The sequence below is a fragment of the Falco punctatus genome (assembly GCF_963210335.1).
Source record: "Falco punctatus genome assembly, chromosome: 1".
In the NCBI taxonomy this organism is placed as follows: Eukaryota; Metazoa; Chordata; class Aves; order Falconiformes; family Falconidae; genus Falco; species Falco punctatus.
The window spans coordinates 119619314-119644526 of NC_137580.1; the positions used below are offsets into that span (position 1 = coordinate 119619314).

The window sequence follows — 25213 nt, forward strand, 5'->3', positions numbered from 1 at the left end:
ACTGAAACCTTAAGGCTGCAATAGTAATTTTCTCCTCTGGTGTAGGGTGTCAGCGTGGCTTTACACAAGCGGGGTAGCTGGAGAGAGCAGTGTGAGGCTCAAGCAATGACTTGGAATTGAGAAACCTTCCCCATAAAACTGGTTTTATTTTTTTCCGTTAACATTCCCATCAAATCTGTGCCGATAGTGTTGCCGATGACCAGAACCAAAAATCAAAAAGGGCCTTTTATTGCCTTTTGTACCAATACTGCTAAGGCAGGTTATGGTGTGAAAAAAATTCCATCTCTGCTCTTAGCTGTGCAGCCAAAATCATTGCTGATTACAGGAGCAGAGACTTGCAAGTCCCCAGGAAATAGGTAAGTGGAGGATTATTTTGTACAGTGTTGCTGTAAGAAAAACATCTAAGGCTTGTCTTCACAGGGAAATGGTTATGAAATAACTAGAGCATCTGTACAGGGGTTGGTAACTTTCATATCCTCCCCTTCCCCCATCCACACAAGCACAAAGGAAATGAACCCTGTGGGCATCGGATGAGCTTTCCCTGGCTTAGTCCAGAAGCTGTCCACCTTTCCCGCTTCTCCCAGGCAGGCAGCCCTGGGGCTCCGCTCTCCAGGCCGTGGGGCTGGTGGCACTGTGTCCCATGCCAGTCCCTACCACCAGCGGAAGTGGGCGTAAGCCCGGTTGGCCTCTGCCATCTTGTGCAGCACATGCTTCTTCTTGATGATGGGCCCTTCGTTGTTGAAGGCCTGGAGCAGTTCCTGGGAGAGCTTCTCAGGCATCAGCGTCCTCCGGTTCTTGTTCTCCCTGCACTCAGTGATTAACCACTTCATGGCCAGGAAGCGCTTCCGATTGTCCTTCAGAGGGACTGGGACCTGGGAAAGGTTTAAGCTGTAAGTTACCACACTGTGAGAGGGCAGCAACCTGCTCTTCTCCAGCAGTCACACAGGTCCAGCTGGACACGTACAGTTTTACATTGTGCTGCAACTCCAGTAAGACCAGCTCCTGACAGCTGTTTTGTGCCAATTCACCTCCTCTGTCCACAGAAACTGGCCATTGCTACCAAACAGAAATGCTCATCAGCCTTGGGTACTGCCAGCAGACACCGGCCTTTGTACCGACTTCTGGCCTGTTTGGGAACTGGATCCAGGTTGGTTTGTGCTAGCAGAGAAGGGAGATGCTCACCACTCCCTGCACCAAATGACAGAGAAATGCCGCCACATACCACTTCTCCATCAGGTCTCGAGTGTTGCAGAGCCCATACTTCAGAACAGGTTCTGCTCATGTTTTAAATATCACGCTGTGTCTAGTTGACCTTTCCTGCTACACTGAACTGCCCCGGGGCTTTGGGACCTCTACGCAAGTAACATGACACGGCAGAGAGCACAGGACTGGTAGTCCAAGGGAAGCAAATTCTTTTGCTGCCTGTCACTGATCTCTGTCTCCTTGGACAACATTTGCTGCGTACTCCTTACCTAATTAAAGAAGCAGAGACTTCTGCTGCTGGGGAATGCTCACAGGCTGGGGTCCTGATCTTGGAGTTCCTAGGTGATGTTTTCATGCAAAGTGGCTCACTTTCTTGAGCTGGAGGGGTGGAAACCAGTTCATCTGCTTCCCTAGCTAATTCTCTCCCGACCAGATATGCTCCCAGCACACCCACCCACCCCTTTCACCTGGTAGGTTTTGCCTCCTTTTGTGATGCTGCTGAGCCCAATGATGGGCTGGCAGTTTTTCAGAGCCTGGTGGAAGATGACATAAGGGTTGCATTCAATTGTTTCCTTCTCATCTTCTGGAGCTTTGTGGTACTTCTCCAGCTGCTTCCTCTTAATGGCCTCCAGGGTCTTGGGACAAAGACAAGGAGACACGTAGAGCAGATGGATTATCCCACTCCATGAAGTTACATCACTTTTACAAGCACCGCATTTTCACTTGAGCAGCTGGTTTTGTAGCCCTACAGGCCAGTTGGGAATTCTCTAAGTCAAGTTTTACTTCGCCTTCTTCCAGCACTTCAGTCTTTTTATCAGACATTGCATTTGGGGTGAGGAGGCAGAGTATAACAAACCTGGGCCAGAAGCCAGGGAAGGGCAGGGACAACGTGGAGACAGGAATACAGGTCTGTGTGCACTAAGCATCCTCCCCTGCAAAACCTGGACTGAAGAGCCCAGAGCCTGTGTGTTCTGTCACAAGGAATCGGCAGTTACTTGGGGAACATTCCGGCAACGTGTGTCCCCATTTCAAGGGTGGAACACACCAATGGGACCACCGGCTATTACCAGTTACTGTAGGTCAGAGCAGGGGTCAAAGCTGTGTCATGCAGGTGACACATCTGATAACATTGGCAAGTTATACAGAAGATAAGGCATGAAAGAGAGCTGGAAGAAAGATCTTTTGAGAAAATTATGCTTTTAAGGGTATTCTCTCAGTTTATGCAGTATATAAGGTCCAAGAAATACCAAAGAGCAGAAAGAGTTCCCCATTAAGCTACCACCCCCTGGTCTGTGAGCTGAATGAGCCTAGGGCTTGTACAAAACGTACATCTTATCAGATAAATAATGGTGAGAACAATACGTGTGCAGAGGGAAACACACTGGGACCACAGAGGCGACCGGAGTTCTGGTAATTCCTAATTCCAGTGGGCCTGACGTCCCAGCCTTCCATTTTGTATTGTTTTAACATAATAGTGAGAAGAAACATGAGTTCTCACCTGAGCCATGAGGCTTCTGGCCAGCACTTTATTTCCATCCTTCATCATCATATTGGTGAATTTACTGTAAACACAAAGCCAAATGTGATCTGATTTAAATTCTGATTTTATCATCCACTGAAATAAGTCCTCCCCCCCCCGCCCCCCGGCTTTGTATTGTTCCCATGGTTAACTCTGGGTGCTGCTAGATCTGCTGTAATTATCTCTAATCACTGTCAGTCAACGGACTGGCTTTGTGGGAAAAGATTAACTTGGCATAAAGGGATTGTGCTGTAACAGAAGGCAACGTGCAGCACAGCAAGCAAAGGCTGAGGAGGACAGTGTAGTTCCCAAGCATTTTGGCTCTATGGGACCGAGCTCTAACAGCAGAGGAGACGCTGCTTTCTCTGACCTGATCATCGGGTCACTGAACACAGAGCTGGAGACATTGGGAGGAGCAGCTTTTATGGGTTTAACAGCTTTCTCCTCCAGTTTTTCCTTTTCCTTTTCAGACAGCTCCTCCTGAGGTTTCCGATAAAACTCCTTGTTCACTTCTGGCTCTAAGTAACTGGGGTTGTAGCGACTCCATCTCACCTGTGTCAACCTGCAAAGAAGAAGAGAAGGGGGGCTGCACGCTGATGTATGTGGTACGTTGTAGAGGGGACGTGGACAGATGCAGACGCATCTCAGAAGGTCACATCAGACTTGAGAGGCATCTCCGCCTTCCTCTCCATCATTGCCTCTCCACTGCGGCAGAGCCAGGGGCACAAATTAACACCAAGGCCTGCAGTTTCGCCACAAAGCTCTCGTGCAGTCCCCAGGCCCACGAGTTGGATGGAATGGGAGTCGCAGCCCACAGCTCCAGGCCAGCAGTGCTGAGCGCACCATCCTGCCAGCCCCTGCCAGCACCCAGGGCCGCAGGGCTGTCACCCGCGGGTCCCGGCAGGGGGGTGGCTTGGACAAGCGCTGTTCTGTGTGGGGCCAGTACCTTCAACCAGAACGTTACTCATTTCTTTGCAGCAAAAGGTGGTGGTTTGAAGAGAAGCAAGGGGGTAGCGAGATCCCTGCGCCCCTCCGACGCGGCGGGTCAGCAGATACCCCCGTGAGGGGCACTACGGGCCGGGCCCCCCGAACCCGGCGGACGGGCCGGGCCCCGAAGGGCCCCCGGCCGCCCCAAGCCCCGAGGACGACCCCCTTGAGCGCCCCCCGAGCCTCGCGGACGGCCCCCGGCCCCGGCTACACAGACGCCCACGCGAGACCCCGGCAGTGTCACGCTCAGGCCTAGGAAGCACGTCAACCGCGTACGGCCCCGCCCGGCCCGGGGAGCGCCGCTTAGCTTGTCCGTGCGTCCGCGGGGGAAGCACACACCGCTCACGCCCCCCGCGGCCCGCTCACCGGGGCAGCCAGGCCCGCAACCGCCGGCCCAGCCCTGCCGCGCTGGGCGCCGCCATCTTCCCTCGGCGCGTGGGGTGGGCAGGGCCCGGAAGGGGCGGGGCCAATAGGGGCGGGAGCCATGGGGGCGGGGCGGCCTGGAGGGGGCGGTCCCTGCCCCGGCACCGCCCTCCCGCTGGGCGCTCGCGCCGCCTGGGCGGGGCCTCGGGCCGGGCCGGCAACATGGCGGAGGCGGAAGGGGAGAGCCTGGAGTCGTGGCTGAGTGAGTAGCCCCGCGGCCTGCCCCGGCCCTCGGCGCGCTCCCCCGGGCCCCGCGGCCCCACAGCCCCCGCGGCCGGGCTCCCTGGGCTGCCAGCGCCGCCCCCTTCGGCCCGCCCCCCCCCCCGGCCCCTCCAGCAGGGCGCTTCCCCGCCGCCCCCCTCAGGCGGGCGCGCCTGGGCCCTCAGGGGCGGGGCGGGGCAGCGCCCCAGGGCCGGGCCCCCGCAGCAGGGACCCCCACGGGGATGCGCCCCCGGGGGGAAGGGGCTGGGGCCTGGCCCTGCCCGGCGGCCCGGCCCCCCGGGCGGGGAGGCGCGGAGCGGCGGCGGCGGGGGGCTTAGCGGCAGGGCCCGTTGGTCGATGCGTTTGCGGGGGGGTGGGGAACGGGGGGGCTGTAGCCCGCCCTGCTGGGCCCCTGCGAGGCTCCTGGGGCTTCTGCCCTCACGGCGAGCGGCTGGCCCTGCTGGCTGCTCTCCCCTCGCTTGGGTTTTGTTAGCCGGCGTGCAGCCGTAGTGCTGTCGGTGAGGCTCAGAACTGTAGGGATTTCCCAAATAAATTGTATTAACGCGTTACACAACCGTGCTGGCCAAGCAGCCAGGTTCTGCATTGTGCCCAGCCGCAGCTTCAGCTGCAGGAGTTACGGGTGGCCATTCCCTACAGGCTGAAACGTCGAAAAATTCTTCATCGAGTTATTTTTTAGCACAGAATCTGAAATGTCGGAGATGGGGGCAACCCCATGTGGCTTGTTCATCCCCAACCCTTGCTGGGTGCCCCCTCGTTGGGTGTCTGTTCTGCCCCCAAGTCACCGGCGATGGGGCTGTGGGCTGTGCAGGCAGGGATCCCGACCTGCTGCTGGTGAGGATCAGGGGGGTGATTCTTGAATGAATCAGTCATAACAGTAATTGGTTTTCATATATTCCATGCACAGGAGCTGCTGCTGCTGTCCTTGGGAGGCTATCCTGCGCATCGCCAGCTTGGTGCCTAGATTTTCCTCTTTTTTTTAATAGTTAATTGATTACAGCAGGGAGCGAAGTTCCTAAGTAGTCAGGTGTTAGGCAAAGAGCAGGTGATGGTCATTACCCTAAATACCTCAGAGTATAAAACCTTTTACCCTTTTGGAGTTATCCTTCCATATCTTTCTTGGTATTTTTATATAAAATTCAGACACATACGTGGAACCATCATTTGTTATAGGAGTTACTTGGCTAAATGATGTTTTCAGCTTGCTCTTCTCATTTTAGATCAGTCCCTTCTGTTCCTTTTACCGTTCTTGCTCCTCCTCTGAACTCCCACAGTTTGTCAATATCTTTTATTGTAGCCAGTGAGACACATGAACAAACACCCACATCCCTTCCTTTTAATCTTTCTCTGAGGAGAACTGACTCACCAAGTTAGGTTTGTGTGTGAAAATATCTCTAGTAGGAAGGATATTTTAAGTTGTATAGCCTGGAAAGCTTCCTGACTTTGTTGGGGGGGGCTATTTTTCAATTGTGGAAGTTAAGAGAGAAGTTATGTCTCCTTGGCCAAGCAGTAGGATATTCTGCGCTGGAGAACGTACGCTAAAGGGTAGCGTTGCAGAGGCCTTACTCGCTGTAAGAAATATTGCAGTGAGCCTGATTGCAGTGGTGTACGCATTTTTCATGGCTTGAATGTTGCGCTCTCGTTTAAGAGGATGCATTTATGCCAGGTCACTGCTACAGTGATTTGTGCTGGTGTGATTATATCGCTCCTCCCATGGTAGGGGAGTGGGGAGCATTAAGTGTACGTAAATTACCGGAGGAGTCATGCAGACCAGGGCGGCAGGGTGCAAAGGCTGGTGCATCTGAGTGCTTTCACCAGGCCTCCCGAGTGGTTTTTTTTCTTGTAACCATCACAAAGCCGTGCTGTGTCTAATGCTAACCTTGAGGGTGTGCACCTGCTGTGCCCTTACTAAAAGGGAAGGGCCAGAACTGCTCAGCAGCACAGCCAACTTCCCAGTCACAGGAAGACGAAACATTCCTGATTGCCAATGATTCTTTTTCTGTACCAGTGGTACGCAGCCTTCCAGGCTGCCCTGGCTCTGTCATCAGGTGGAGTCATAGACCCATGAAGTAACATCATCCTCGTGTCCTAATACTGCAGCAAGGTCTGCACTTCAGCCAGTGATGATCTAGCATCTTCATGTCTTCTGCCTCGTTTCAGGCAGCTGGGGGGAGAGAAGGCGATCCTTTCTGTTCTCTCCTTGCCGGCAGGCTCTGCTGCACTTAGCTGAAACAGAAGAGGAGGTCAGAAAATAGTGTCAGTTGTACAAACACAGCTGGATCCTTTGACTTTAGCACTGCCTTTTCTACCGCATCCAAAAGGAAGCTTATTGTATCCCACTCGTGTCAGGCTTAGGCAATGTCCAGCTATGTAAGAGATGCAGACGGGTAAAAGATGATTGTCTTCATCTCTTTTCCCCTTGTATTGTCATGGGTCAGCATTCTCCTTTTCCTCCCGGGGATACAAACAGAATCTGACTGTTAGACTCATGCTTGGGCTGGGGATTCCCAATTCATATGCTAAGCCTGACGTAGTGAAACTCTTTGTTGGGATGGCTTTTGTCTCATTTCAGTAGAGAAAATATGAGCATTCATTACCAGTCAATTAATGCTCTGTGATTCTCTGCATTCCAGTGTCGTTTCTCTATAGAGAAAACCGGCACCTTTGTTTCATATCTAATGATGCATCTGAATGTTGGCTCATGAGCATGTCAGGTCTAGCAGCAACTGAGGGCTGAATGTCTCTGATGCTTAGGTCAGGTCTGAAGCAACTTTATACATCCTAAGCGTGGTGGTGTCCGAAAGCGAAGGCAGATGCGGTGGCGGAACTGGGGTAGTGCTGAGACTTCCCAGGTTGCTAATTCAGATTCACTTGGTTGCCAATGTGAAATGGGATTTTCAGGATGGGACCTGGTGTGGGAGGTGTCTCTGAAAGTAAACTTTACAACCGGTACCCAACGGGCCTTTGTTGGCAGTTTCAACAGAGAGACAAGGATTTGATATTCCAGAGCACCAACTCTCTATACGGAGGGAAACCTTTCATATAAAGGTTTAAATGTATTTAGAAGGCAGTGCAGAGGAGCCCCCTGCCCACATTTTACACATTCTACATAGAAACAGAGGATTTTGAGTTATGCCTTGTCAGATGTGAGGGATGTCCTGAAAAGGTTAAGCAAGGGAATGTAGCTCAGCTGGGATGCTGTGTTCATATGGCTGTACCGAGGCTGGCAGCAAGTATCCATATGCACCATTGCATTGTGTCATGCGAACACATCGATCTCCAGAGCCAGGGCAGGACTTCTGGTCAAGCTTATTAACTTTTGTGAACTCGGGTTTCACGTGGAGATTTTATGAATGTCAGAAATAGGGAGTTTCTTCATGTGGAACCTAACTTCCCTTCAGTAATCTCTCTCTCCTTCTAAGAATTTACGATCTTTATGCGAGAGCTTTTGGTGCAAAAACTTAGATGGGTCTGAACTCGACCTGAGAGTCTGAAATAATCCAATGTCATTCCAAGAAATCTGTGGAGGTGTTTGTAACAGCTTTAAAATTAACACTTGGAATATGGAAACAGTTAAATTTTCCTGTTTGTACCACATCTTTCTCCTAATTTCAGGATGTGCAACCAACAGAGTTCATTTGGTTGAGTATCCTTACTTGTTTGTACTCTTCCTGTACTTATTAAATAAATCTCATTTACTCCAGCCAAGAACTGTATTTTTTTCATCTAGGCCTGCAGAGCAGCAGAGGTGCTTTGGAGCACCGAACCACGCATGATGCCATTTGACTTGCATGAAAAGACTTTCAGTTGTTGTGAGTCCATGGTTTCACGGTGCTTCCAGGGTATTCAGCAGTTGTGAGTGTGGTAATAAGGTTTAAGTGCCACATATGTTTTGAACAGTTGCTTGGTTCTGCAGCAGCTGCGATTTAAACTAAGCCTCCCTTGAATCTCTGGAGTTCAAAAAATAGCTTGGTAGCTTAGCTAGTACAACAAGATGTGATCCTACAGTTAGTCCTCCCTGGCTGCTGCCTTTTGCTTATCTAGGCTCCCATGAAAGTCAGCAGCGGGCGCAGAGATCCGCCTCTGCGGAATATTTCACAGATGCAATCCATGGAACAATTTACAAAATTGCTTTACAACTACCCTTCCATGAGGAGGAAAATATGAGCAAACCTTGCAGGACTGCCACAGCAGGAGGACTAAGGTGCACTGTGAAAGCGAGGTTTCAGAGTAGATGTTTGACAGCTGTTTTTATCTGCCTGTGGAAAGTTAAGAGAGTATGTTTTAATGATGATAAAAAATGACGCTGTGTAATGTAGCATGTGTTGATTTCATTGTGCTTCCCTCTGTGATAAGAGTGCAGGGATGTGTGCTGGTTTTTTTCCTGTCCTTCATCCCCTGCTTTATACTGTCTGGCTAAGCAATATTTTCTTTTCTGTATCTCTTTCCATTGTATTAAAATTTTGAGGAAGGCTTCTTAAATGCCAGCCCTGAAATATATAGCTACAGTGCATTGTTTCTTCCCTTACAAGAAAGAAAAATCGTGATGTTTGTCATTTTGGCTGGAAAATTAGGTTAAAGCAGGAGTGTTGTCTACCGTAAATTCAGTGCTCCATCAGAGTTAAATAGAATACATGGAGAAGATGCATTCGTAATGAAAAAAGACGCTGATAGCCTCACTGTTCTGCAATCAGTACAATAAGCAAGGTCCTGGTACACAAGGGAAGATCCTTCAGGAGCCTGAAATAGCCCCGTCAGTAAAGCATTGATCTCTCGGTTTGAACGTACAGGATTTGAATGCCTGATCAGGTACAGGCTGTGGTGTTCGTTACTTGAAAGAGCAACTCAATGTATACTAATAAATTTCAGTTCATAATTCCTAGGAGAAATGCTAAGGCATCTAACAAATCACCTGGCGCTCTAAAAACAGGTGTTAATGCTAAGTGACTTGTATTAAATATCTGATGTTCCAGCTCTTCTACAAAACTTCCAGGGAATACAAAAATAAATTGCCTGTGTAGCAAGTGTGAGGGTTTAGCCTTTAAGGAGTTTAATGTTACAGCTAAATAGAAAGAGGGAGAGGGAAACTGTGAGCTCAAATGTTTTATCTTGTACTCTCATGTAGAGTATGGAAATAGCATGTTTCTAAGCACTTGAGATTTGGCGCCTGTTTCTTTGGAAAGCAGTGATTCTTGCTGGATATTTTGGATGTCTCGACTTGGACACACCCTTTCCCCGAACCAGACGTACCTTTTTTTATAGTTGGCAATGGATGTCAAATGCTTTTCTCTGAGAAATTCATGACCTTTTATATTGTCTCTTCTGCTTGATTGGTAATATGTTCTCTTTCCCTTGCCAAAGATAAAGCCACTAACCCATCTAACAGGCAAGAAGACTGGGAATACATCATTGGATTCTGTGACCAGATCAACAAAGAACTCGAAGGGTGGGTGTCCCAAACTGCTCTACACTTAATAAATTAACATTCACAGTTTAAAATATGTCATTTGATCATCAAACTTTCATGCTTTCTTTTATATGTATATACTGATATCGCAAGGAAGATCTGGCTACAAAAGAAGCAAAAAGCTGTGAAGTGTGGTTTCTCTTCTGCGAAAGGCAGCATGACTTATACGCAGGCTGAGCACTAGGAAAATGGGAATTCTGAGTCTGTCTCTAATGTGACCTTCTGCGGCTGCAGGGTTCTCGTCTAGCCAAAGTCATTCTGTTTGCCGCTCTGTAAAATGGGGTTATAACTCTTAGTGTCTAGATGTGGCTTCACATTTTTCAAATCTTTCCAAGGCCTAACTGAGGAAACCTCCTGGGTCACAGCATTCCTGTGAGCTAAGGAAGAAGTGTTTTCTTCTGGAAAAAGGAAACTAGTGCAAGAGAAATGAAGTGATTTCCTAGTCTGGGGACTGTACTGGGAGTTGTTCGGCTCCTCCTAAGGAGGAATCTGGAATTGCTGGCTCGGACTACCAGCCCTCGCTTTCTTTCATATGTGCAAACATCCAGGCTTACACAGATGGTCTGAACATTTCTTGTCAGCCTTTGCACACTGATGGAAAGCTAAAGAGTACTAAGTGGCATTTCCTTTTAATTATGCAAAAGGTATATCTCATTTAAACAGCAGAATGTGTGAAAGTCTGAAATCCTTCAGCGCATTCACCTGCTTTGTTTGTAATGGGGATCCGCTTTGTTTCAGGCCACAGATAGCTGTGAGACTCCTGGCTCATAAAATCCAGTCGCCACAGGAATGGGAAGCAGTCCAAGCCTTGACAGTAGGTAGTCCTTACCCCTCCTCTTAAATCCAGTTATCTGTCATTTTATGTCATCTGTGTGGAGTCTGAGGGGGGCACGGTGCATGTCAGTGGGGTTAGCTGGGGCTGGTTCTGGGCTGAATGCTTCAATTCCCCTGTGCTGGGAGGGAACACGGTTACCAAACCAAAGTGTCCAGGTTGCTCATTAGCCACGGGGCAGTCAGAAATAACTGGTTTAGTTTTAGCTGCTTTTGTTTCTGTTCAGGCAGGATTGGTGGTCATTGTTACGAGACCTGATGGGGAGATGACTTAAGAGCCATATAGACATGGCTGGGGGTGGGAGACCAGCCTGCCTTCATGTGTCACCCCTAAAGTTCAGAGATTCGTGCCTGATTTGCAGAGCACATCTCGCTGATGTGTGTCCGTCAGTTCCCCTATGAGCAGAACACAGTGATGCTGTTATTGTAGGGTTTTGGTGTTCATTTCAGCCTCCCCTGTTTTTGTTACTTGAATGCAGGTGCTAGAAGCTTGTATGAAGAATTGTGGGAGAAGATTTCATAATGAAGTAGGGAAGTTTCGCTTTTTAAACGAGTTAATAAAAGTTGTGTCTCCAAAGGTTAGTCCCTGAGCCTTATGGCTCTGTTTACTTTTTGTTTGGCCTCTGTAAGCTACAGGCAACATCCAAAATGTTTGCAGTGCTCTATCTGGCTCATTGCATTGATTGGTCTATATTGAAGAGCCTTTGTTAGCTAAGTTTTGGGCTTTTTTTTAGTGCTCTGCTTACTGTTTTTCTCAGTAAGTTGTGCTTATTTCCCATCAGTATATAGTCTGTACAGTTCTAATCCTTCCTGTAACTCAATGGCTTCTAAAACTTGGGCTGCGTTGTTTTTTTTTAAAAACAAAACTCCAGTGTCAGTGCAGCGAGGTGTGATGCAGAGGTTAAAACAAGAGACTTGGCAACATACCATAGAGTTCTAGTCCTCACTCTGCTGCCAGTTGCTGTGTGAAGAGTGCCTGGCGAAGTCCCTCAGCATTCATGATCAGTTTAATGTGGTGAAAAATAGACAGAGGCACCCCATGGCATGATCGATGCAGCAAAGTACTCCCAGGTTCTTTCCCATAAAACAGGGGAGGGTGTGGTTATCTGTATTGCTGTAATTTTTAAATAGCAAAATCCTGAAACCAACAGAGTAGCTGCTTTTTCTTTTGCTGAAGATGATCACAAAACTTCTCTTCACTGTTACTTCAAATATATTAGAGGAGCGTTTTTTCCTCTGTATAAGATGTATCGTAGATCATCATGGAGCTTGGATTATACACTTTTTGTATCACTAAACTTCCATTCTCTGGGTTAGGACATTATTTTTAAAAGGAAATGAAGAATTTGGAGAATTTACATCTTTTTTTTTTCTACTCTTAGTACCTGGGAGACAGAGTTTCAGAGAAGGTGAAGACCAAAGTCATTGAATTGCTGTATAGCTGGACGGTGGCATTGCCAGAGGAATCCAAAATCAAGGATGCCTATTACATGCTGAAGCGACAAGGTAGGAAGTCAGCTTCCCATTCATGCATTCTCTCCAGCCTGTGCTTTAAGCAGGAGTGTCATAAAATGTACAGCTTCTAATTGCATGGGGTCAAGGCAAGCTCTGAGGGGGGTAGAACAAGGGAGAAATTCCATGAAAAGCTTCTCATTATTTTTAAATGCCTTGGGCTGGGTTGTGTTGGCTTTTTTAACTAGATCAGTTAAACACCTTGCAAACTTTTGTTCTAGTTTGCAGGGCCTTTTTTGAGTTTTTCTGGAACTAGTTATTAAATTATTTGAACAGGTCTAATTTAAAGTGAAGTAAGAGCCTCTGTGTAGCCTTTTGTGTTCTTTTCACTAGAGCACTTTACAATTGTACCTTTAGTTCAACTGATACACATTTTTTTGTGTAGGCACAGTGAAAAAAGCTCAGCTGAGAAGCATGCGGCTTCAACATATGAAAAATTGGAAAGCTCTTGAGGTAGAGCACAGATCTAAGGATTTCACAAATGGAACAAGCAGGGAGCTTAGCTCTTCCCCCACTCATGGTTAGGAATCTGCTCATCACCATTTTGCATTGCTGTCTGCTTTCCTGCTCAGCTCGTTTACACAAACAGTCGTCGTGCCCTTGAGTTTGCACAAAGCTGGGTTATCTGGGACTTCACTTGGTGGTTCAACAGCTAAAGTGAAAGGGGGAAAGACAAATAGTGGAGAGCTATTGATTTTACCGAACAATTAGAGGAGCAATATGGACGTGGCAACACATTGCTGGTGTTTGGGCCTTTACCAAAGAAAACTTTCTTTGTTTTTGCAGCTAGCATGCCCAGTGGTTTTGCTCCTGTATTGTTCATGGGAACAGTGTCAATGGACAGGCTGACTGCGTGTTCGCTTTGATCGCAGCTTGTGAATAGTGGGGCGCACTGCTTGGTATGACTGCATGTGCGAGCCCACATGGGTTCCCTTTCTGCTTTCAGGAATCGTTATGTTTGATCCCGTGATACCTGCAGACAGAACCCTGATTCCTTCGCCACCGCCTCGTCCCAAAAACCCTGTGTTTGATGATGAGGAGAAATCCAAGGTACAGTGAAGACTCGTATCGTAATCATGAACGAAAAGTGATTATTCGATGCACATTTAGAATAAGGACGTAAAATGTACTCATTTGGCTTTTATTTTTGTGCTGGTGGTGTGTACTTCCACAGAACTCATTGCTTTGTCCACCTAACCTAACCTGAAGTTCCAGTTAAGGTCTTGTCTGTATTACCATTATGAGATTATTCCTGCTTAAAGTGCCATCCTGCTGCAGTAGGAGAAGGCACAGAACGTTTCACACACAGGACCAAAACCAATGTATAGGAGGAATAAATATCTAGTGTCAGAAGTCGCTGAGATTTCACAGTATATGTCCTGTGTGGAAGCAAGACTGTAGCAACTCACACAAAATAATAAACCATAAATGACTCCTGCTGAAATCCCTGTAACTATGCAAGCAGCGTCAGCTTTGTAATAGTGGGCTGTGTCTCTTTTCCCCTGGACTGTGCACTTAGATTCCTTTTGCTGCTTCCCTTTGCCAAAGGGTCTTTGTTTCCTGAATGTCCTCTTCTCGTCTTACAGCTTCTAGCCAAACTGCTGAAAAGCAAAAACCCAGATGATTTGCAAGAGGCCAACAAGCTTATAAAATCCATGGTAAAAGAGGTAAGAAATTGCTGTAGGATTGGTTCCAGTCAGCGGTTTGTTTTCCAGGTTTTAAGCAGTTTGACTTCAAAACAGGTGACGAGCTTTGGGATCGTGTGAATGTCAGAACCTGGGTTTTTCAGGCTCTGGGAGCATTGTGTTAGTACATTCCTTAGTTAAGTTGAGGGGACTGAATGAGGCTGACTGTCAGGGACATCCAGCTTCTTATTATTTTTAAAACCTCTAACAGTGCTAACTTGCAGCTAGTCCCCATGGTTACCAGCATCAAGGGGGCACTATCTGATGACTTAATAGGGCTCTGTGTGATGTGAATGTGTTGTGATTTTGACTCTGGCGCACAGCTGGGAGATGTTTGTATCGCAAAAACATCTGCAGTTGGTGTCTCTGGTGGAGGACAGGGCAAGAAAGGGCAAGGATTGAATGTCCCTTGTAATTAGATACATTCTCATCACTCAAGATGGTATTTCGTGTCAGGGTTTGGTGGAAGCATCACAGTACCACCCCTAGATACTGAAGACTGAGTCACTGGACTGGGCCTTCTCACAAGCATGCTTCATGGAAACACCTTCCTGTTTGTGGAGCGGTGGCGCATCCACCCATGGCAGTCATTAGAAATTCTGGAGTCCAGGAAATGACTCACTGTGATTCTGGCAAAATAAAGGATAGCTCTAGACTGAAGAGGATGTATAGGTTACTGAAATGTTTCCATCCAGGCTTCTCTTGCCCCCAGGGCAGGCTCTCCTACACCTTTAGTTGGAATCTCAAATCAGAGCTGGGTGGAGATTTTCTACCAGAGGGTGCTGCTTGTTCCTAGTAAATGGTTTGCTTCAAACACATCTTTTTCGTAAAATGGCATCAAATGACCAAACAAAACCACCACCACCCCCCGCAAAAACAACCCACCAAATATTCTGAAAAGATCAAAAAGGAACTTGTGGGAACTTTTCTAGTTTTAGTGGTATCATTATACATTGAAGTCTATTTAATGAGACTTTTTGGAAATACAGGGGGTTTGTCATTTCAGAGTGGTGGTGAAAAGATACTGAAATAAGCAAAGCTTCACATGAATGGAGAGGCTTTTTGTTATTGTGTTGGGGGTTTTTTTTCCTAGCTTAACCTTAAATAGATGATGCTTGACAAGATTTACAGATAGTACCTGCTGTTGTGGTACCCTGTGGACCTTTACAAGGAAACTCACTTTTTGTGTCTGTGTTTTACACCCTGAAGGATGAGGCTCGGATTCAAAAAGTGACAAAACGCATGCACACGCTGGAGGAAGTAAATAACAATGTGAAGCTGCTGAATGAGATGTTGGTTCATTACAGCAAAGAGGACTCATCAGAGGCCGATAGGGAGCTCATGAAGGTGGGTCTGAGCTGCTCCTTCCCAGAAATCCTGGAGTCAGTCCGTTCTTCTTACAGGTTTGAGTTTTGCAGAGAATTACGAACAGTGCAGTAAAAGGGAGAGCAATGGTGAGAAACAAGAGCAGTTGTTGGAAACAGCAGGAAAGAAAATAACCATGTTTTTAATGCCTTTCCCTAAAGGACTCAGTGGGTAATAGCTCAGTTTTGCATATGCTTGAAGTGAGGTCCAGCTGTTCTCCAAAGATGCAGTGTGGCAGAATCAAGAAGCTGAAGTTTGTTAGTTCTTGCTCCTATTAAGACATGCGGATTGCAGATCATAACTGTCCCTTACGGCGCTGTGGATGGATAAACTAAAGGCTGAGTGGGGCAGAAAATACGTTCTCCCCCTTCAAAGAAAGAGCTTTAGCTAGTGTTATAAGGTTGGGAGAACACCAAGAAGATAAAAATCAAAACAGCCAGCAGGGGTGGTTGGATGGGCCCAGGGCCTTGGAAGAGTTGCACCTTATTTAATTTTAAAAGATAAAATGACTCATTTTTATCACAGCAAGTGCCTGAAACAGTGGTAAGAAGCTTAAAAACTGGTTTGCTTCTATGAAACCTTTCCTTCTTGCCACCTTTTTTCTGGGTGGTTGCAGACTCTCCGAGCAGTAGTTACAGCACAATTGAAGTGTAATTGTTGGAGCGCAATTACACTCTTCCTCAGGCTTTTAGGGACTACTGCGACACACAGAACGAACATCTCTTGAACTCGAGCTGGCCCTAAGTGCTGATGCGAGGGAGGACTGAGAGAGGTGTGTTGAAAATGCAGGTTGTGTTTAGACCCCCAGGCTAATGTAATGCTTCACAGCTCTCTTGATGGAGCAGGGACAGGGGATTTTGGTTGTCCAGCCACGCTGGCACGTCCAGCACAGGGGGACTGGGTTCTCTGTTCTGGGCCTTCCAGCGCGTGCTTGGGGGAGTCATTCTGTGCTGACTGGTATCGCTAACAGTGGCGTCTGGCTGACGAAACCCTTCGTCTTAATCTGTCTTCCTAGGAGCTCTATGAAAGGTGTGAAACCAAAAGACGGACGTTATTCAAGCTGGCCAGTGAGACGGAGGATAATGACAGCAGTTTGGGTAAACTAAGCGACGCTTCTCCTTTTTTAATTTTAATTTTTTAATTGCTTTTGTGACCTGTGACTGTGCAAGGGTTCAGCAAGGGAACGGCTGCTGTAAAGACACCTCCTCACCGTGGATGCACTTTGCTTTGAGCAAGCAGATAAAAGAACATCCTTGCCTCTCCCCTATGCTTATCATTGAAATTCTTGGACTTGACAGTATAGTTGGTGGTTAGGGAGGCTGGGGGCAATAATGGGGGACAGCTGCTGCTTTGGAAAGGGAAGGGAGTTGCTGTGGGGAACAAAGCCTTGGACTTATTTTTTTCATTGTTACTGGAACACGCATGGACCTAGAAGGTCAGGGTATTGCTTAGGGAAGCACGACAGAGAGAGAGTAATGGAGCTCATAGGCAAATAATTATGTTTTTTCTTGCTGATTATTTAGTTGATAACTGAGTACTCTCAGCATTAGTGGGAACAAAGTGACTAAAGTCATTTTTGTCTCTCTTGCATGTAGGGGATATTCTGCAGGCCAGTGACAATTTATCCCGTGTGATAAATTCCTATAAAAAAATAATAGAGGGGCAAGTGATCAATGGTGAAGTGGATCTCCCTGTGATGTCTGTAGTGGAAGGTGAGTTCCTGGGAAGCCAACTGTTTAATTTTTGAATCCTGTAATTCCAAGTCTTTTGGATAGAGTTTCCTGTTAGTGGTGGTAAAGTGAGACTGTTGGTGGTGCTTGGGGCCAACAGTTTGTGAATCAGAGGGGCACAAGACAGCTCCTAAGCAGTGGATAAAGAATTCTGGAGATGTGCAACAGTGCTGCAGCTTTGCATTTTCCATAGCTTGTTGCATATTATTGAAACCTTTGATAACATCAGTAGCAAACCTGCATCTGAATGCTTGTATGGCTGGAAGTTCCCATACATTTTCCTCTCCACATTTGTCCTGTTCCTTAATGTGACATGTAAGAAGAATATGATTTTATCCAAAGGACAAGAGCAGGAGAGTGGGAGCCAGGCCCGGGGTCCTGTTGCTGACTGCCAGCAGTTCCATTTGTGAATTTAGGCCAGTTGCCCACTTCACACTTCAGCTTCACCACTGAAAACTCTGGACGTGTGTGTGGCAGAATTACCATTTGGGGGTCACTTAAACATTTCTATATGGAGAGCCGTAGAGGAATGCGTAATGCTGCCTGACAGCATCTTACTGGGGCAAGGCTGTCCTAAATGTGAAGATGGAGACACTATGAATTTTCCTCAGCTCTCTAACTCTCTGGTAGCCCATTTATTGTAATTCTGTAGGATCTCCCAAAGCCTCATCTGAGCTCAAAATATTTTGAAAATATTAAGAATTGTGCTATTTGAAGCACTGGAGAAGGAGCAGTGGTTGGAGCAGGCGTTGCTTTCCATATAGAAACGTCCCAATATCTGGGTTGATTTAAGTAGCTTGTGGACAGCAAATGGTTAGTTGGAGAGCGTGTGGGCTTCCTCTGTGCAGAGCGCCGTAGGCTGTGATTCAGTGAGGATCTGTGTTATCTGAACCATCTCTGATAATTTCTTTTGTACGCCAGGTTTGCCGTGAGCTTTTTGCCTTCTTTCCTAGTAGTGCTCTTATCCTGTCTGCTGCAGGGAGTAACTCCACAAGTAATCTCAACGCCCTCATTGACCTTGCTGGATTGGACGTCACCAGCACCCCGCCACCTCCAATGGCACCCACCACCCTGACGCCAGCCCCCCCAGCAGCCCCAGCCCCAGCAGAAATCCCCATCCTCCCGCCTCCTCCCCAGACACTGGCACAGTTGCGGAGCGGTTCCTCCAGCCAAGTGGAAGCCGCACCGGCTCAGCAGAGCAGCGCAGCCAACTCCCTCTCCTTGCTGGATGAGGAGCTTCTGTGCTTAGGTGAGACACTGAGGGGCCTGGAAAAGGGCTACTCAATCCACGCCTGACAAAGGCTGCTTTCTTCCTGCAGCATGGGTGTGAGGGCTGGCTGTGCGTGTGGCATGCCTGAAAGGAGCAGGAGATGCTTTTGGTTTCTAGAGAGGTTCAGGGCACACTCCTTTGCATCATCCTGGATGGATGACGGGTCAGTGAGTCAGTACTGGAAAAACTCTGATCTTCCCAGAGCGGGCTGCGAGGGAAATAGCTGTTGAGTGTAATTGCAGTCTGAGCTCTGCGGGTGCTCGGACGTGCAAGCTGCAGTTCGGTACAAATTTCACTCCTGACTTTGTGGCTGTGCTGAAGAACGAGGTGCCTTAGGGGGGTTGCGTACAGGAGCCTGCAGAATGCCTGCCTTTCAGAAGACACTGCAAATCAGGAAGGGCTGGAAGAGCTGTGTGCCGGGGATGACTGTCAGCTGCTGGTGCTGTCGCTTTTTTCGTCATCTCAGACTTGCAGCACATTTCATCAGGTTCTTGGGCTCTGGCAGAGCTGAATCGAGTAGTTTGATGACCGTGAAAATACTACCAAGGGATGACACCTAACTCATGTTCTCCTCCAGTCACTTACTTGCTGTTTTGCTTTTCAGGCCTGAATGACCCAGCACCTGCAGCGGTGAAGGAGACCTCAGAAAACAACCAGTGGAGCATGTTTGAGGTACAGAGGAGGGTCTCGGGGGAAGGGGAGGGAGGGGTTGTCACTGTGGGAGGTCTCCGGACACACTCTGTCACCTTGGAGAAACGTGATCGCACATACAGGCAGAGGGGCAGCTGTTCCTGAGGGAAGTCTGGCTTAGCCCTAAAACCTGGGATAGCTGTGTCTGAACAGAGTAGATATCCCTGAACCTGGCTTTCTCAGTTTCCCGTCTGTCCACCATGATGTTAGCACTTCCTTTGCTTAAATTACAGATCAGATGTAGTCCTGACATAGGCCACAGACTTTGCTGCTTGCCACCCAGCACCTGTTTTTGCGGTAAATCTATCTCCCTCTGTAACAGTGCCATCTCTACAACAGGGGGTAGCAGCTGAGGTAGAGCATCTACTTGTCCTGTCTTTCAGAATGACCAGCTGGACCTGGATTTCTTTAATCCGAAGATGGTGACTGTTGCTTGCAACTCTGCAGGGAACCCTCTTCTCCATCACACATCACAGACCACGTGTGGAACATCAGTGACGCTGCCCTCTGCTTTCACAGCCTCTCAAGCTGCTCCCAGCATCCCAGCACCAAACTCAGCACCATTTGTATTCTCTGCTGGACCAGCTGCCCCTGCGGGGCCTCCTAAGGCTATTCCAGCTGCTCCTGGGTACTTCGGCTCCTCTGTGGGGAGCAATATGTCACATAAGATGGACGCATTGGGACAACTCCTTGAAGAAGCCAAAGGGTAACCAAAAGTCATGGATTTTGCTTTGTCTCTGCAGTTAGGAAGCCAGGCTCGCTGCAGCGTCAGGTTCAGAGGCAGACTTCCCACTCTCTGGTTTGGTAGAAATGTGCGATTGAGATTTTTCCTTCTCGGAGGGTTTCAGTTTACAAACTAATGCAAGGGTCCCACCTCCGTGAGGGAAAGGCAGGCACCGCTAGGTAGAGCACAACAGCTGTGCTGTTGCCCGATACAAATGTGTGATGTAAATTTGAAGAGGCTGCTAAGGTACAGAGGCTGTTGCCCATCTTGGCCTTGCCCACCCTTGCCACGGTGGGACTCTGCTTTCTTCGTGACTTACCGAAGGGACGCCTAACCCCACCACCGCGTCCCTTGCAGCTCCCCTCCTACCCTGAGACTGGGCTGAGTCGCAGGCTCCAGCTGGCTCTGGGCCGCTGCTTTGTCCTGGCGATGTGCTGTTATCTCCAGGTTTGTGGTGGAATGCCTGCTTTGCTTCCAGCTCAGTTTCCCATGTTTTTTCTGTGTCTTGCAGGACTGCCACCCAAGGCACGGCAACACCTTCAGTGTTCCCTGGGGTTACTCTGCCAACCGCTGGCACCCCTGCCCCGTTAATAGCACCTGCAGGGCTGCCTGCCGCTGCCTCCGGAGCCCCTCCAGTCCCTTTCCCAAGCAGCTGCCCTGCTGGCTCAGGAAGTCCTCTCTTCCAGCCGACATCATTCCAGCAGCAAGGCAGTCCCCTGAAAGCACCTGAAATTTCTTTGGCCAATGTCCATGTTCCCTTGGAGTCCATTAAACCCAGTAAGTATCTCAGGTTGTTCACCTCTCCGAACATTTTTTAAAAGCAAAGCATCTTCACAAAGCTTATGAAGTAGAGAGAAAAGATGGGATGTCCCAGCCAAACAGTCCGATTGCCTAATGCTGCTACAGATTTGTCTTCTGCAGCATAAACCTGCAGTCCTCTTCCCTCCTCTCTGTGGCAGGCAGTGCCCTCCCGGTGACAGCCTATGACAAGAACGGCTTCCGGATCCTCTTGCACTTTGCCAGGGAGTGCCCGCCGGGAAGGTCGGATGTGCTGGTTGTGGTAGTCTCCATGCTGAACACAGCACCGCTCCCTGTGAAGAACATCGTGCTGCAGGCTGCTGTGCCGAAGGTAGGGATGCATGGCTCAGACCCATGGCGACACGGAACTGTGTGTGGGAGGGCCTGGGTGTGAGCTCAGGGGCTGGGGACAGCCTGGTTCCACCCTGCTATAGGCTGTGCTCTGCCTCTTTCCAAAACGTAAAGGTGGTTGCCAGAGGCAGAAAACACTGGATGGGTAAGTCAGGACCCGCAGGTAGTTAGTGTTCTGTTTTTCTTGCTATCTAAGATCAATCCCGCTGTCTCTTGTTCATGAAGGTGGCTCAGACAGCACGACGACAGGACTGTTACATGGGTAGAGCCACCCTCGAGGTCTTTAGAATCAGAATTTCTAACAGCTGTCCTAAATCTGACAATGCGTTCCATTCTAGCCTTCTACACTTGGGTAATTCTGGATGGCCAGCTCTGTGTTCTGAAAACTGGCCCAGGCTCAGCTCCGATCTGCCTACTGTCATGAAATGTGTTTGCATTAAAACCTCTGACACAAGAGTGCTCTGATAGAAGGTGCTGTTGGCGTGCACCCGACCAGTATTTTCTCTCTGAGCTGACTTGTCAGTCTGCCTGTTCCTATCGTGTTGCACAAGCTGGGCTGGCTCTTGTTTCCTCATCCTCTCATTGTGGATTGATTCTCTTCAGTTTCTGCGTGTGCTGTTATCTCCCCAGCCTGTGCATGCATCTGTCATTGTCCCCGAGGGAGGAGATAATCCCTGAGGTTCCACTTTCTTTTTCGTTTGCAGTCCATGAAAGTGAAGTTACAGCCACCCTCTGGCACAGAGCTGTCTCCATTCAATCCCATCCAGCCGCCTGCTGCCATCACCCAAGTCATGCTTCTGGCAAATCCTGCGAAGGTGAGGGGGGCAGCGGGATTTGTCCTGTCCTTGTCAGGAAAGTTTGATGTAAGATGAATTCTGCAGGGGGGGTTGGACCAAACACCAAACATCTGAGCAGGTATAGCTGTTTGTTCCTAACTTGCCCTCCAGAGGTGGTCACTGCCCGGTGTTTCAGTTCGGGGCTAGAGGGAGGCTTTTCCCAGACTGTCAGGGGAGGCTTTTCCCAAACTGTCAGGGGAGGCTTTTCCCAGACTGTCAGCAAGGAGAAAGGTCTGAGAAGGACCCGTACATTTCTCCCAGCAAAAGGATAAACGTCATATAAGGCTTAGCCTTAAAGGGCAGCAGTCAGAGCTGTAGCAGAAGTTTGACTCCCTTGTTGCGCTGGAAGTGGCTGGCTTTGGTGATAATTAGGTTGATCTCAAATTAGCTGGTGCTGTAGAAATATTTTTGCTGCGTTGAGGCTGGAGCCTGACAGGCCTGAACAAGCAGACAAGTTTCAGGCCATGCCTGTTCCATTATCCGTGGAGGATGTACTTGTGACCACTGAAACAACGTGGTTAACACTTTCATTTCTACTGATGCTGCTGGGAGCATCTGAGTAGATGTTTTCCCTTGCTGTAGTTATTTAAGTAGCCTGCTCCATAAAGCTGTGTGTTGAAGTAGTTTCTAATTATTTGACAAATCTAGATGTTAGTACTTAAGAATTAGAGCAAAAGGGTCCTTAAAGCATCAGTGGAAAGCTTTGAGGTCCAAAAGGAAAAACCTCCGAGGGGTTTGGTGGATTGTTGGAAAATGTGTGAGGTACGTGGAGATTCCCTTACAGAAGGACTGGTCCCATCTCCTGCTTTCTGTTTTACTAGGAATTTTGCTGAGCAGGAACTGTTTTATCTTCCTCTGAGTGATGAGGAAATTTAATTTTGAAAATGTTGAGCTATTCCAGCAGCATTCTTCAGGTTCACTGGAGAGCAGCTGAGCAGTGGGTGCTGCCCACTTAGGTGCAAACCGCTATTGCAGGTTATTCCTGCCTTTCTCCTGCTGTTCCGTGCTAAGCAGTAAAGCTTTGGTGGTGTAAAAACTGAGGTAAAGAACTCAGGTTTGCTAAATAGCTGAACGACTCCATGAAGTTCACCTTGGCCCTTTTCCCCCTCCTATGTGCAACAGAATCTTTTGGGGTTTTTTTTGTGAAACGTTTTGTTGGGGAGCAGCTGGGGCTGTTCTCATGTTGCTCTCGGGTTTTGTCTTTCCTGCAGGAGAAAGTGAGGCTGAGGTACCGACTGACCTTCACACTGGGAGACCAGCCCAGCACAGAGGTGGGCGAAGTGGATCAGTTTCCCCCGGTAGAGCAGTGGGGGAATCTATGACCTTAGGACACTGCCAGAGACTCTGTGACAGGACCAGGGAAGGATCCCGCAGGACTGGAATGGATGTGACGTGGGGAGGGACACACATGCTATCCACTGGTGATGTTCAGCTTTGTTTACATGTCCTGACCACTCTGCTTGTAGCTTTAGTCCAGAATGTTTTTGCCCCACGTTGAAGGGGTCCTGGAACATTGATGCCAAGCATGAACTGAACGGCAGCCAGTACCAGGCAGCGCTGGCTGCTTTTATCTCGACCTCTGGGTGAATCTGGTTCTATCTTCCACTCTATTAAACTTGAAGTTATTGTAATTTGAGGGGAGACCTGTCAGCAGAAGGGGATTTAGTTGGCTTGTTCCTGTACCTGCTGTCCAGAGATACCTAAAGGCTGGTGGGGTAATGATGCCACCGTGAGCTTCCTCAGTGCAGAGCCCTTACACATGCCCTCCCTCGGACTTGTACCTCCTCAGTGCCAGACTGGATCTGCTAAGCATGTTGAGCAATAACGCTGGCTCCGTGAGGGAATGCAGATTTTTTTTTTTTTTTACACTGAAATGGCACTTGGCTCCCTTCCTCCCCCTCCGCTGCTCCATTCCCAGCAGCCGATGTAAGCAGACCCTGTGTTGTGCGCCGCCGCTGTATCCTCAGTTGTTATATTTATTTTATACTGCGAGCTGCCTCCCTGTTGGATCCCTTTTGGGCAGCTGGGGCTGCGTTTTGTACACAGATGGTTGCACCGGTTATTTTTCTGTCGTCATGGCATTCCATAGTGTGGGGAAAAGAGGAGGTAAATGGGACTGGAAGGAGCGGTCAGTATTGGTGGAGGACAGCACTTGGAGTGCAGAAATGTCTTTACAATCACTAATCAGGTGCAGTGACTGAATCCAGGGACGAGAGATGCCTTTCGTGTCCCCTCATGCAGGCAGTATTATTATTGTAGTTGAATACTGTGTTTTATTGAGCTTAGTACAATGACATACAAGATGTAAATAATAGAGCTATAGGATATCTAAATAGAAACAGTGAAGGGAAGGAAGGCTCCACGGGGCTGTGACAATGCATGTGCTGGGTTTAATGCCCTGTTTCATTTGTTCCCTCTATTAAAGTGGCAAAGTGCAATTGTCCCCGCAAGGAGGAAGGCGGTTTTGCTGGACATCAGTGTTCTGCGCTAACGGCGGGCAGCAGACAGACCCCTCTAGCTACAGTCTCACAGCAACTAGGTGTAAATCACCAAAACTTGATTCCAGCAGTCCCTTCCACCTCCCTCTGGATTTCCAATCTCGAGCAGTGCCTCAGCTAGCTTTGAGACAGGCTGTTTTAAATGAATGGTTTTTCTAACACCCCTTGACAAAAGCACAGATCAGGCGGGTCCTTGGGCACTAAGCTCAGCGCCTCTCGCAGCGCTGCCGAGCAGCAGCTCTCACCTCGAACTCTGAGCGGGAGCAGTTGGCTAAAGCACTGGGAAAATCAGCACACAGGAGGAGATCCCTGCCTGTTGCGGGAAAACTCCCGAGCAGAATGTGCTGCTGGAATTAACGGCTGCTGTAAACCCCATTATTGCAAATGCAGCTTGGAGTTATTTGTAGTTGAATTTTCTTTATGTTGCAAAGTAAAAATCACTAGAGGTGGAAAACTCAGCAGATCCGAAGGCCTGAGGTCCTGATCAGAGGAGGCACCAGGCAGCTGTAGAAGCCCCTGAAGGTGGAATCAAAGCTCGGCCAAGGAACTTGCTGTAAATGCCTGGTCTGAAGCTCATGAAGACCCCAGCCGTGTCAGCTCCCTGATGCAGGAGGCAGGTGAGAGGGATGGGTGCGTTGTTCGGACCCTTACAGCAGTTTTAAATTGATGGACTAGGCTAGGGGACAAGGAGAGATTTCTTTCTGCCTCAGACATGTTCTTGCCAGCACTTTAGACACAGTAGGCATGGGGGTCGTGCCTAGGTCAGGGTCGTGTGTCCTGAGGAAGCAGGTTTCACTGCTTTAGATGCCTACGCGTGAATTTCACTGTGACTTTGAGGAAGTCAGAAGAGCACAAGTGCTTTCTGCGGAATGGCTTTGTTCTCAGCGTTAACGGCAGCGCGCTGCCCGCGCTGTACAGCCAAATGGAAAGATGCCGTAGTCTTGCTGCGTGGAAATGGCGTTGTTAAAAGCTTTGGAAATTAAACTATGAATGTTCCTTGTCTGTAGGGTGAGGTTCCTGCTTCATACCGAACAGCCGTAACTGTATATACATCTCCAATGCGTTTGTTCTGCTGCATGTTAAATAAATTGTTTTCCCTACTTTG

The 25213-nt window shown here is 48.5% G+C and overlaps 2 protein-coding genes across 7 annotated transcripts; one reads left to right on the forward strand and one right to left on the reverse strand.

Moving 5' to 3' along the window:
• Window positions 1-126: 126 nt before the first annotated feature.
• Window positions 127-4171, reverse strand: MRPS7 (mitochondrial ribosomal protein S7). The gene is made up of 5 exons (XM_080376939.1): window positions 4076-4171; window positions 3093-3284; window positions 2702-2765; window positions 1671-1838; window positions 127-872 (listed from the first exon to the last, which is right to left on the reverse strand). Exons 1-5 carry the CDS (start codon window positions 4129-4131, stop codon window positions 651-653), a joined length of 702 nt encoding a protein of 233 aa, XP_080233065.1. The 5' UTR covers window positions 4132-4171; the 3' UTR covers window positions 127-650.
• On the forward strand, window positions 4156-25209 carry GGA3 (golgi associated, gamma adaptin ear containing, ARF binding protein 3). 6 transcript variants are annotated; one of them, XM_080376738.1, is made up of 19 exons: window positions 4216-4334; window positions 5259-5307; window positions 8082-8163; window positions 9713-9797; window positions 10557-10632; window positions 11129-11227; window positions 12032-12155; window positions 13108-13211; window positions 13748-13828; window positions 15056-15193; window positions 16227-16308; window positions 16807-16923; window positions 17921-18190; window positions 18816-18883; window positions 19285-19607; window positions 20137-20402; window positions 20585-20754; window positions 21479-21589; window positions 22822-25209. In XM_080376738.1, the coding sequence occupies exons 3-19, from the start codon at window positions 8124-8126 to the stop codon at window positions 22930-22932; spliced, it is 2265 nt and encodes a 754-aa protein (XP_080232864.1). In that variant the 5' UTR covers window positions 4216-4334; window positions 5259-5307; window positions 8082-8123; the 3' UTR covers window positions 22933-25209. The 6 variants fall into 6 exon arrangements, with proteins under 6 accessions (XP_080232865.1, XP_080232861.1, XP_080232864.1 ...); XM_080376734.1 differs by lacking the exon at window positions 5259-5307 and having other exon boundaries at window positions 4231-4334; XM_080376739.1 differs by lacking the exons at window positions 5259-5307; window positions 8082-8163 and having other exon boundaries at window positions 4156-4334.
• The last annotated feature ends 4 nt before the right edge of the window (window positions 25210-25213 follow it).

Bases quoted from the DNA above. Each gene is read 5' to 3' on its own strand.
- MRPS7 (XM_080376939.1), bottom strand. From the start codon at position 4,131: ATGGCGGCGCCCAGCGCGGCAGGGCTGGGCCGGCGGTTGCGGGCCTGG. The intron at 1,839-2,701 runs GTGAGAACTCAT...CTTTGTCCCAAG, and splicing joins CCAGAAGCCTCATGGCTCAG to ACCCTGGAGGCCATTAAGAG. The intron at 873-1,670 runs GTGAAAGGGGTG...AACCTTTCCCAG, and splicing joins AAGGAGGCAAAACCTACCAG to GTCCCAGTCCCTCTGAAGGA.
- GGA3 (XM_080376739.1), top strand. From the start codon at position 4,295: ATGGCGGAGGCGGAAGGGGAGAGCCTGGAGTCGTGGCTGA. The intron at 10,633-11,128 runs GTAGGTAGTCCT...ACTTGAATGCAG, and splicing joins AAGCAGTCCAAGCCTTGACA to GTGCTAGAAGCTTGTATGAA. The intron at 16,309-16,806 runs GTAAACTAAGCG...TCTTGCATGTAG, and splicing joins GGATAATGACAGCAGTTTGG to GGGATATTCTGCAGGCCAGT.